The following is a 13,082-nucleotide window of genomic DNA, read 5'->3' as shown; positions in this document are numbered from 1 at the left end:
TTTAGGAAAGGCAATAATACCACTTGATGGCTTACTTGAGTACTTTTGAAGCTAGAAAATGCATTTAAGTGTTGTCTGTCCCTTAAGAAGTGGTACAAGAGTCCATTCTGGTGGCTGCTGAAAGCCTCTGGAGAGATGTGCTGTGCTGTGCCCCCCAAAAGTGCTGCTGTTGGCGCCTTTGTTCCAGGAGCGGGTTTTAGTGCGGAGCAGAAACACAGACAGCAGACTTGACGTATATCCATCAGCCCTGTAACCCCGGGGGGACCAATATATTTGTTTTTAACAGAACACTGCCTCTGATGTGGCTGCAAATACAATGTTTCTTCAATTAATAAGAATCGATCTTCTTGTAAGTTTTGAAAGTAGCAAAATGTTCTGGCAAAAATGAAACTCGTTTGGCCTTTTTTGTTGAGACGTGAACTTAGTTATAGCTGTATTGAAATGTTATATTACTGTTTTCAAGTGTGGCATGGTATGTTTAGTTAGTTCTGTTGCTTTATTTCTTGGAGAAAATCAGTTTTCCCTTTTGCAAGCTGGACACTGGGCTCCATAATTTTTTTTTAAATCGATTTTTTTAGTTCACTAGCTTGTGAGGGCATTGTTTTGGGATGTTTTTTTGTTTGCTTGTTTGTTTTAATCTGGAAAAGGGGCTGCTTATTTTGTCCCCAGTGAACTGTGATTTGTTGTGGAGAGGTATCGGCATGATCAGTAAGAAGTTCAGTCTGAAAGCTAATCTTTGAGGAAGGAGTTAAAATCAAGTTCAGTGGTCCAGCCGACCACGTGAATGCAAGTGCGGGGCGAGGGAGATGACAAGAACGCGTGCTACCTGGGGGAGGTAATAGCACCTTTTGGCTGCATTTAGGATAATATAAGCTGTTCAAGAAAGCACACCTGCATAGTAAGAAATGTTTCGAAGCGGAAGCTGCACCCCCAAGGTTCACTCTTGGCTCGTGTTTTCTTTTCTGTTCAAAATGCGATGGAGTGGTAGCTCACCACCCAGAGCTTGGCAGGAGGCAAGGTTTCCTATTTAAAACACTCCTTTATGATTCACTCTTTTTCTGAGTGGTAATCACTGATTGTCTGCTGGCAGGTTTGCACATTCGTGCCCCTGGTCAGAGCCAGGTTATGGCACTGGTTGAGGGTAATTCCAGGGAAGAAGAGAAACCCTGAACCCCAGTAAGTCTGCGATAGTAGGGGATCAAGTGTCTGCTGTGGGAGGACTATAGAGGATGACGGAGCACTGAATGTTTTGAAGAATTTGTCCCAACTACATATGAAACCACCTTTGCTGGTGGTTTTAAAAAAGCAAATTAGGAGTCTTTAGTTTTTACTGTGGTTTTCATCCAGGTCAGAAAAGTAGTATTCCAGATGATTGTTCGGTCTTGTCTTCACGTGTGTCTTGCCTTAGCGCTCACAAGGACGGTATGTACCTGTCGTGCTAAGGCACACTGTTACTGCGTGATTTGGATGCAGCCGTGTGGGAGAGCGCCCTGCAGGCCTGCTTGGAACGTTTATCTGCTAGCCGAAGAGAATCGGGACTGCTAACTTTTTGAAGCACTCTGAGAAATTAAAATCATCTCTCTCTGCTGGAAGTGGCAAGCAGACCAGCACCTCAAAAGAAAAACTGGTCCTTAAAGAGGTCAGCTTAACATTTAGTCTCTGCAGTTGTTTCTTCTGATGAAGTCGCTGGCAGTGCCCACTACTTGGATCCTTCCGCAGCTGCTAGAAACGGAGAACGAGGATGTCTTTAAAAGAAAGTAGAAAGCTCAAAAAAAAGAGGGGGGGGGGTCGCTGGGCCTTGGCTGCCAGATACATCTCTGGCTGTGCTGGCTAGGCCAAACTTGGCAAGAGGTGTTTGTGAACAAGTACGCTCAACACCCTTTTCTCTGCTACAAATGCCAAGACCCGAGGTTCATACCAAATTATAACTGATGTAGCAGTCTTTCTGTTCTGAATTTCTGATCCTGCGCTCCATTTAAAACTTAATTGTTTGTTCTTGTTCAAAGGTCTGGTTAGGCCTGAAAGCAGCGCTGTCGGAGATGCTGAGGTCCTGCCCCTCTTTTTTTTTGTCCTCTGCAGTGGTCTGTTTCTTTTTTGGTTTCAGAATCTGTTAGAGGTTTGTGGCTTTGGAAAACAACCGCAACAACAAGTGCTCGTGGGCAGAACAGAGCGTAGTATAACCCCCTCCCCCAGAGACAGTAAGCTGTAAGATTTTTTTCTCTCTGCTTTTTCTTTCTGGGAGAAACAAAATATTTAGATGAAGATGCAGTGTTTTTTCCCAAATTGGTGTCCTTCTGTAGGATGCATGTTTTAAAATGCAGTCCAATTATATTACCTATTTTATCAGTCTCAATTTTATTAATGTTTGGATGAATAAAACCTCACACTAGAATATTTCTTTTAATGTTTGCCTTTGGAAGGTGCCTTACAAAGAGGCTGTTGCCTTTGCAGGTTTCAGCTGCTGACTTGGTGGTAGGAAACATCATATTGGCTCATCATATTTTTTCAGATAGTATGTGCTATATATACTTTTATGATTGGGGTATAGTTTTTGTTTCCTAAGTACTAAAATTATCATTTCCAATTTAATTTTCTAAAAATCCTCAGTGACTTGGGTTTTTTTTGGCAGTGTGAGATCTTGGATGATTATATAAGACTTATTTTAAACCAGAGTATGCAGAAATATGTCTGGGACTGTACTGTGATAGTGTGTCTTTGTAATAGCACGTGGAGGTAGCTTCTGTCAAACCTGCTTGGTATAAAGGAAGGTCTATGGAGGCTGGAGTTATATTCAGATTTTTCTCCCCCCCTCCCCCCGATAACTTGAGGACAAGCGTGTCCTCAAGTGTGCTGTGCTGTCAGACGTAGGGTTTTCTTGCTGCCCTGCCCTGGAAGGGGCTAGAAGCGGCGTTAGAGCTGGTCCGAGGAATCCCCGCAGTGATTCTTCCCCAGAGCCCTCCAGAGCAGAGGGTAAGAAATCAGTATAGAGAAAGAGGACTACAGTAGTCTTTCTGTAATGAAGTTTGAACCATTGTACACTGAAAAATCTGTTTGAAGTGCTAGCTAAATATTTAATAAATGATTTGGAAACGTTTTACTGTAAATAAAAAGATAATGTGCCCATATTTGTCTGGCACTTTTTAATTACAATTGATGATCCTTGTTGCTTTCTCACTTCGACAATTTACTTGTCTTTATTACTCATTCTCACTTTACATCTGGGAAAATGATAAATTGAATGGCTTTGTTCCTAAATCCATTTCTAAATGAATAGTTCTGTGGATTTACTATTACTTTCATATGAGCTTTTCTCTAATCTAAAACATTGCTGCTTTTAAAATGAAGGGCTCTACAGTTAGTGCTTTTCTCAAGAGAGACTTGACAAGCCCTCTGTCGTAATCCTGGCATGCCTGGACCCTCTTAACAGCATCTCGTGTTCTCGTTTCACGTGCCTGTCAGGGCTTTGAAATACCATCGTTCAAGAAGGTGACCCTGCAGATGTTTCAACTTGGCTGATATATTTCAGTGCCTAGCTTGCACTTTGTCAAATTGTGGCATAGTACATTGCATACGACTACTGACTTAGTACTTATAATAATTAGTTGGTTGTCTTGCCATACTATTTGCATTTGTAACGAAGGGGTGCAACTTCACATTGTTGAGTAGACACTGAAAATATTTTAGTTGTTTGTTAAAATAATTCAGAAATATATGCAATAGTGTTGCTGTAATTGTCTTTGAAATTAAATGCAGGTAGAAACTCGTGAGTGAGTCTTTGTCTGGTCAGGTATATTCTAATTAGTGTAAATAACTTTTGGCTTTTAGCGTGTACCTGAGACTTGCTATGTTGGATTCATGTGTGCAGTAGCTCCCCTGTAAAATTCAAGTGGCGATTTTGGGTGAGACCAAGTGTCCGTCTGCCCCAACGTCTTCTCTGTGGTTCGAAGTGGATACTGAAGGAAAGGTGTGGACAGAGCAAACATGCATAATGTTTCTCCCCAGTGCTGTCCTACTGACCGCTTTCAGCGTGGCAGATTTCCTGAGCCCAGTGGGGTTTCTAGCTGTCGGTAGCCGTCCTCTGGTTTTCCTCCATATACTTGTCCAGCTGCCTCCTGAACCCAACTCTCCGCATCCTTTGGCAAGGGGTTGCCCACAGTTTTATTGCCCTTTGCCTGAAGAAGCGTCTCGTCCCGTGTGTTTTGCACGCTTCTCCTGGCTCTGTTTTCAACGCCTCTAGTTCTTGCATTGAAAAAGATGGTGAACGGTCTATCTCTGTCTGTTCTTTTTATGCCAGCTGTGATTTTTGTCAACCTCAATCATATTTCTTTCTTGGCTATTAGTTCCAGACTTGAGGAGCCTTGTACTTTCTGCTAAGACGTGACACCTTTTGCACGCTCTTACCAACAGGTGGCTATTTTTAATAGTCAACTTTTTAAATGCTTTAAGTTATTGTTGGGTATGATGTAAACATGTGCAGTTACTATACTAGCCCAAATATAACGTGACCTCAGATAGGAGGCAACTCCAGTTCCCACAGAACAGAAATAAAACTGACAAGCTGAACCCCCCCCCCCCCAATGCCATCTGGCAATTCCTCTCCTTCTTGGTCTGGAGCAGATACACTGCTCTCCCTCTTTGCAAGCCTGTGGGTTGAAGGCCTGCTGGATAGGTTGAGAAAGACCAGACAGAGGTCACGACTAGGTTGATATCTGCCCTTGACTGTTGCTGGTAGTGACCTTCATTCAGGTTTAGATTTCTCTCTCCTGAATTTGAAATTTTGATAGCAAATATTTTCCTCTGCCTTGACTCTTTTTTTTCATCTTCTGAATCTGCTGAACAGCATAGGAACGTGTTGTAGTGGCATCAGTCTTTCAGGGGCCTTATGGATAGACTCTCCCTACTTTCTACTGTGAAAACGGACCATATTTTCTTATTGCTTGCTTTCTTGTCTTTAATATATAAAGTGACTTTTTCCTCCCTCTTTATCTTATAACTCAGATTTTTAAGAACCTTTGCTAAGGATGGTTTTCTTTTTCTTTTTTTTTTTTTTTTCCTCTAATGCCTTTGAACTGCGCTGTATGAAATAGATCACCCTTATCCACCTGCCCTACCCCAGCATTCAGGCTAGCGGCCAAAGGGGTGTACATGGCTGTTGTTCCATCAGCAAGCTACAAGTAGGCCCTGAGAGCCCTTACAAAGACCCAGCTGTAAATGTACTTAAAGTGCAGACTGGAGAAGTTAGATTTCTATTTTTGATGCTTTACTTTCAGGGATAAGGGAATGGGGAGGAGCACCTAACTTCTGAGCTGACAAGTCATGTGAACATACCCATACAATGAATGAAGTTGCTCTGATCTGTGTGCTACAATAACTAAGCTCAACAGAAACAACTGTGGAAGTAAAATCTTGGCTTTGCTAAAGATTTTAAGAGGCTTTCAGTGCTATTTAATGAAATCTGAATTTTATCTCTAGCTGCCTTATTTTGTCATTTTTAAGCTATACTTGTGCCCCATGATATCTTATAAAGTAATGTAGAGATGAAATAGCTATCCAATCAGCGGCATGTACTTTCTGGTTTAATTTTAATATCACATTTCTTTATTCATAGAGAGCAAATCGAAAGGCCTCCAGTGGGTGATAGATACAACCATTGCGTATCCCAAAGGTGAACCTATAGACATTCAAACCTGGATTCTTGGCTACCGACAACCAACAATTACACATGTACATTACAGGTAGGAAAATATACCTTTTATTCTTGTATCAAGCTAAAGAATCCAAAAATGTGTTCAGAATTACTCAAGGCATTTTTTTAGGATATCTTTAATCAGGAGCAATGTCTTTACTTTGTGTCTTATACAGCTAGGCAACTCATTATTTAAACAGAGCTTTCTTCTGAAAAGTTCAGTGACAGTTTTATATCTTAGCACGTTTACATTTTTTACTGATGTCCCATGGTTGACTGTAGCTATGGGGAATGTTTGACTAGGTCATCTTTTCCGCTTTTATGTTAAGGTGCTAGACGCTGTGGAGAGGCGCCTATGTAGGTGAAATTTCAGTGTTTAGTATTAAACTCTTCATAAATGCCCCTAAAATAAGTTGTTTTTTTTAATTATTATTCTTTCTACGTAAATACTACTGTAGAAAGAAGCAGGTTGCTAAGAGAAGTTGGTTCTGTGGCTGCAGACGGAAACGGCTGTTCAAAACCCCAGGATCTAGGCATTTTTTGCGGCATCTCTAAATTGTGCTTGCCCCCTCACATTTTAGCTTTATTCTACTGCTACGGTTTTTTTGTCCATAGCGATGCTAATCTATGAAACCCTTATTCCCCACCATAGTTTTAGGCATGTCCTAATAACTGGTTGTTGTCTTTGGCAGTAATTGACAAGTGCTTTTTAACTTCGGTGTCAGTTCTAGCTTCTGCAGTGCTCCTTCCCCAGCCTTTCCCTCCACTCTGCCCAGTGACTGTACGATTAAGAGGTCAATCAGCAGTTGAAGTTGTGGTATTTCCAGGGAAATGCTTGTTGAAGGACATCATTTCTGGCTGGAGGTGCAGTGCCTGGGTCCTATTTTTCCTGGGGCCTCATCCAGTTTGGGGGTAATAACATGAGAACCTTTCTCTACAGCAGTGCTACAGGTTTCATCACCTCGGGAAAGCAACTTGCAGCTTTCTAAGGGAAACTTGAGGTTGTTTTATCCTTGGAATTTGAAGCAGCCTCAACAGAGTAGGAGATCTTGATCAAGGAGTATAACTCTCTTTCTGAAAACACGCTACCTTTTCATACTAAAAAGTCTGTTATCTTCCACTTCTTTATAAATACCAGAGTCTTTGAATGCCAATTATTCCAGCTCTCTTATTTCCACTTGATGACTTCAACAGTACAGTTATGTGCTTCAGTAAAAAAAACGAAAACTCATGTCTGCTACATACCAAGAATACCAAGAACTCAGAATTAGACTAGAATCAACTAATCAATTTAAAAATAACATAAATCTATACAGATCATATTCCTTTAAGTTCAGTAAGTTATTACTTTTACCCTAGATTTCTGATTTGCACATCTGCTGCTCTCTAGAAAGAAGGAGGCCTTGCTGGAGAATTTAGATGTAGTTTGTTGCAGAGTGTATGAGACTGAGGGCTCTGCTTATTCCAAAAATGAAAGGGCTGCTACTGTTAAGGCAGAGCAAAGGTCAAGGCAGAGCAAAGGTCCATCTAACCCAGGACCTCTGCGGTCGTCTTGCACACTTTCCTTAAGCACCTGGTACTAACAACTGTCAGAGCAAATATGAAGAAATCCTATTGCTAAGGTTTCATAAGAATGTAATACTTAAAATGACATATTTGCCTTACTAATATATTAATCAGTCTGACTGCATGTCCTGAAACAATTGGTAACCCCAACACACTTAGAAATACAAGTAATAGCACACAGTGCATCTTGGTGATGAAAGAAAGATGCTTGTCCCTCAGTGATTTTTGATCTCCCAGTGTATTACTTTTTAAAATTTGCCCTGTAGTCTAGTTTCATGAACTTTTTGCTCTCGATCCGTTTACAACTTGAACCTTTGCAGAAGAGAAATAGTTTGATATCCTAATACAGACAGCAGCAAGATAATCCTCTTTTGAAAGAGTTAAAATCTGGTAACTAGAAGTCAGTCTAACTCCTACTTTCATGAGCTTAGTCAATTTGGGTCTAGGAAAGATATATCTGAATATAACTATCAGAAATTTATAATATAGGCAAAGTACTGACTTTTTTTTTTTCTTTTTCCAGTCTAAGGATTTTTTTTTTCCTTCAAGCAAGTAGATATAACTGATTACCGCTTATAATATGCTGCAGCAAGTGATGTGAAAGCTGAGGCTATGGAGGGAAATAAAACCGAAGGGTTGTGGGTCTTTTTCCTTGTTGTATTTGCTTTTAATTTGCTGTTTTCTGGAGATTTCAAACTTGCAGTTATATTTCAACACTCTTTCTGTGCCAAGTAAGTTAATCATAATTTTATCCCAAAATTACATTAGTTTGTCTTAATTAACAATTTTGCTCATTGGGGAGCCTCAGAATTTTTATGGTAAGCTTTCAGATATCCTTGCGTGGATCCCCAGAATTGTAGTTTAACTGGGAATGACCTTTCCCAACATCGCTGCTGCGTCAGTGCTGTGTGATGCAGAGTACAGGCTGCTGACTGAAGATCCTTTCCACAGCCATGTTTAAATCTGTCCCTGCTTTTTATAGAAATCTTTCAATTTTTTCAAACATACTTGCACCCTAATTTACATAAGATGTCATTATACCTATTGTGCTTTATTCAGGTCACCTTGTTATTCTCTCAGATCTCTCAGATAATTGCAAGTTGAATGTATTTAGAATTTTACTGAAAATTTTTTTTCTAAAAATACTTACTTTAAAAAGTTTTTTTTATTAAGGTACATTAGCTTCTCGCTTCTAAATGTGTAAAGTTAAAACATATTTTTGAGTGAAGTTGTAAAGATGATGCAACCTTCCTTGCATGGAACTTGAATGTTACAATGCCTGTAGTGCTTAATTTTTGAAAATGATTAGAAATTATTTTTATTGTTGGATATGTTTATGTGTTGTTTTTTCCCGGGGATCTAAATCACTGGTTTAGAGGATAAAGGCGGATCTCTTAGTTTGATTTCTAGACTCTGCATTCATTTAAAAATAGCTTCTAGTTCTTATGGCTGACCCTGTAAAAACTTTTGAAGTATGCCCTAGATGAAAACTGATGCAGCGGCATGTCTGTGAAGTTTCAGAGCTTGATATAATACCTCTAAAATGTGAACTGAGTGTCTTGGTTTTAACTCGTGCTTTGGCTAACTTTCCTATCCGGTAATTCTTAAATTGGCATGTCAAGTTTGTGTGTGTCCTGTGGATCATAGTAAGAGCTGTAGTTAGATCCAAGGTGGCAGGTCTTTAAGACCCCCTCCAGCGGAGCACCCTGGCTCTGCCAGCGGGCAGCGGGTGCATGAGGAAGGAACCTGGGAACAACCCCTCTGCAAGCGACGCTCGGGGCCGCAACGTTTACAGAGCAGATGTTGCGTCTGGATCGCGTTGCTTTAGTAGACGCTGATGGACGTAGCCTTCATTAACACGTCTAATACCGTTTTTAACCTGATTATGCTTTTGGCCTCTGCAAAGTCCCGTGACACGGTATGGTTGCTGTTGGGGGTGGCAGCAGGGAAAACTTCCTTTTGGTGGTCATCAGTTTTCCACTTGACAATTGCGTTGGGTGCACCCTTACTCCCTATGTCCTGATGATGACGAGTAAATTATTGCTCAGTTGCTCTCCATGTACGGCCCTTGATTTTTTTTTTTTTTTTTTTTTTTTTTTTTAATAGATCTTCCTCACATCCCACCTCAATTGCCCCCTTTCCAACCTGAGGAGTCTAAGTATATTCAGTGTCCCCTTATGCGGAAGCCTCCCTGCACTGCTGCTTATCTCGTCCCCCTTGCCTGTGCCTTTTCGGATTCCACTCTAACTCATCTGTGAGATGGTGGACATCCTGAACTCCCCACAGAGACCTCAGGGTTGCTTACCAGAATAATATTAGCTTATCTTGGAGCCCGCGACTGTGTGTGCGTAGCTACCGTTGCTTTTTCCCTTCTCTGCCTCAGTGTTCATTGCCTTGTGTTTACTGGTACTGAATTACGCCTGCAACTGTTGTCATGTCTTTCTGCAACTCTCCTCTGCTTTAGCTTTGAATGTCCAAAATCATTTTATACCAGAAAACTTTGTCATATCGTTTTCCTACTCTTTTTTTCAGATTTAGCATATCGTTTAGCTGTGAGACGCTACGACTGTTTAATCTACCTGTGATCAGAGCTGCCGTTTGAAATGCATACAGTGAATTTTCACCTTCAGTGTCCTTGATAATTAAATTATAATGTGTAAAGGATAGCTGAACACTCATTTATTTTTAGTTAATTTCATGCTGCTTTAAAAATATTTGTTTACGATAAGGATAGACTTATCCATGGCAGCGCTAAAAGAGAGCTGCTGAACGGTGTGCGTATGTCATCTTTGTCTGTTGCTTTTGGAGAAATATTCCTACTAGGGTCCGTTTTAGACAGCTTTTGGTGTAACAGTAACTGATTATTTCCTTTCTTTCACATCACCTGGTTTTATTCTTTGCGGGGGGGGGGGGGGGGTGGGAAGGGAGGGGAGGGAGGTGGTTTGGTGTCCCACATCCCCTTAGCCCCCAGCCGCCCAAGCAGAATGCTGTATGTGATGGGCAGCTTCACAGCTTCAGGGTTTTGTCAGCTTGAAATCCTGTACTGGTGACCTGGAGAGTTGACGGTACCACTGAGAACCGGTGAAGGTGGAGTGCGTGCCAGGAAAACTGGGAATGGCAGATAGGGAGAACAGTCATGCCTTCCTCTTCCCTGAGAGTGTTTGCAGTATTAAAGAAAATCTTACAGCTCTGCTGTCACCTTGTTGAACCTGCTGCAGGATTGGGAACGCAGATAACTGAAGCCCAAGGGGTTGACATCGGGCTCTTATCTTTTCATGGGACAAGTAAAAGGATGGAAATCTGAGAAGTGTTTGTTTTTCTGGGTTTAACGCAGAACACGTACTCTGAAATTTTCACAAAAAGTATTTTGAATATCTTAAAATTTTTCCCCCGTTTTCCTTCATTTAGTGCAATAAAATGAATTAAGGTGACTGTTATCTAAGTTTTGTGTTTGTGAGTTTTAAAAACTCTTTAATTTTGACCAGTAAGGCCAAGGGAGAGGGGGCATGGGGCAGAATCAAGGATTTTAGTGCTAGAGAGAGAGACTTGCAAAGCAGCACATGAGTAACTTTTCACACTTTTGTGGGAAAGAGGAGGATATTCAAGTGGTTAAAGCTCCTATCGGATGCTTTTCAGGGTTTCCCTCTAGCATGCAGGTCTTTCTCAAAGCAGTGAGCCTTCTAAAGATACTTAGAGAAATGTTCATAACAGCCACTGTGTTTAAAAAAAAAAAAAAAAAAAAAAAAAAGTTTTCTGGTTTGGTCTTCGTTCCTGAACTATTCTAAACTGCAAAGTTTGAGGGCAAAAGGGCTGAGCAGTGTATTTGAAATTGATGCTGGTGGTATCCCGATATTTCTCTGGCCCTTTGCACTTACATTGTAATACTTAATAAATACATATATTTGAAGAAAATAAGATATTTGCAAAGTCAAGCCCTCCAAAATCGGAATGTACCAGAACTAGGGCTGTCATGTAGGTGAGGGTACGCTTGACTTGCGTGAGTGAATACAAGTACTGTGCTCCCAGACTACTTTGCCTCCAACAACAAAATAGATGAACTCTTGCTTTCTCTTCTTGTTCGTTGTATTGCCCTATATGTGCCTTATTTCTCTCTGTTCTAGTGCTGCATTAAATAGGAGAATTACTACTTTTTACACATTTTTCTGTGCAACCAGTGTGTTAGTTAATGCATCTTCATCATATTTCTTCTAGAGAAGATAGTAATACAGCAGCCATTCTGAGGAAGGCAAACTTGAGCTTACTTGAAGGCCAAAGGCATCTACAAGTTCAGATGCTGAATTTGAGGTGTGCGGTACCTGATTTTATTCAGAGCACTTTGGACGTTACAAACATTATATCACGCTAAGTACAGTTGGGCCCAACATTTCATTGAAGTTGCTTAGTGGATTCACGGTTCTGGCATGTCCTGATTTTGAGTGTTTTGGGAGATTACATTAAAATGTATTTTAAGGTTGGTCGGTTTGTTTGTTTTAAGTAGCTGGGGAGAGAAAAAGTTCTGTGTGGGTCTGAAGTAGTGGAACAGAAACGCTTAACTATATAGTGTAAGCCCTCTCATTGAGTTAGTGGATTAAATATCTGGTAGAAGTAACAGGCACCCTGTGTTCATTCGAGGTTCTCAACATGAGTGTGTTCTAGCCCAGCAGGTGGTTCCCATCTACCATTGTCTGTGCTGAGACATACCCAAAACGCTATTTAAAGGGGGGGGGGAGCCCCAAACCAGAAACCTAAATTTCTAGGTAGATGCAAACGTCTGCTGTGCGAAAGGAGAACAGGAATTTAAATGTGCCTTCTGTTTAGAGCAGTAGAGAGCCAGGACATGTTACTTTTTTGCACTGCTATAGTACATCACTTTCTGCGATAATGGAACTAAAGTAGACTAAGAAATTACAGACTGTTCTCTTGTTATGGTCAGTCAATCCGTCCTTTCTGCCATTCCCATTAGTCACAACCCGTCTCCTTCTGCCTTACCCTCTTTCAAATCCAGCATCCCCCTTTTCTCAGAGCCAGGCCTTTTTACCTCAGGATTATTTATTTTTTAATCCTGTTTAGGGGCCAACAGAAGGAGCGCAGAGGATACAGCAGCCAGCTTTATTTCGTCTGCTTTAGATGCCTTTCTAGCTGAGGGAGAATGCAGAGGAAGTTCAGTTTAACCCAGTAGTCTTTTTGGTTGCGTGTTGCATTTTGTTAGATGAGTTTGAAGCTTGTTTTTCAAACTTCAAGTTTCTGAACAAATTACGTGTTTTTCAGAAGCTTATAACTAGGCTGCATGGTGGCCTGATTTTTCTCGAGATATCAAAAGAAACTTCTCCAGCAAAAAAGACAGTTGCCACATTTCGGATTCTTCAAAACACAGAGGTTGTCAGAACTTACCTTTTTAGCTACTGAACGTGTTTTTGACCGTGACAAACTTTTCTCAGAACTCATTAGAAAGCACTGAAAAAATGATTTTGGTATCTGAAACTTAAAAATAAGGAAAATCTCCAGTTAACTTTTCCAAACCAAACTGGTTTTGTGGTTTTTTTGTTTGTTTGTTTTTAAAGCACTAAGCACCAAAAAAAGGGCTGGGTACTGGAAGATGCGAGGCATCTCTAGATGCATCGCTGAGAGATCTGCCTTTTAATAAGTCTATTGGAAAGGATTGCTGTCACCTCTTCTCAGCATGGCATAGCTTTATGCTTGGGTCATTTTATGTGATGTGCATTGAATACAAATCCAGATCCGCTACGGTTCTACTCAGTAGAAATAAGGTGAGCGGCTTGATGTTTGCATAACGAGACAGTGTACTGGCAACTGTTCTCAGCTCCCACTG

At 40.8% G+C, this 13,082-nt stretch overlaps 1 protein-coding gene across 4 annotated transcripts in view; it reads left to right on the top strand.

Annotated features, from left to right (window-relative positions):
- Positions 1–13,082, top strand: part of LPGAT1 (lysophosphatidylglycerol acyltransferase 1) — a 70,665-nt gene that overhangs the window by 42,470 nt on the left and 15,113 nt on the right. For all 4 annotated transcript variants that reach the window (XM_068939785.1, XM_068939784.1, XM_068939782.1 and 1 more), the window contains one exon: positions 5,609–5,735. In XM_068939785.1, coding sequence (XP_068795886.1) covers positions 5,609–5,735 — 127 coding nt within the window. The remainder of the gene's footprint in view (positions 1–5,608; positions 5,736–13,082) is intronic.

The sequence above is a fragment of the Struthio camelus genome, chromosome 3 (assembly GCF_040807025.1).
Source record: "Struthio camelus isolate bStrCam1 chromosome 3, bStrCam1.hap1, whole genome shotgun sequence".
Taxonomy (NCBI): Eukaryota; Metazoa; Chordata; class Aves; order Struthioniformes; family Struthionidae; genus Struthio; species Struthio camelus.
Note: the sequence above shows the minus strand (reverse complement) of the source record. Positions and strands in the feature narration are given on the sequence as shown.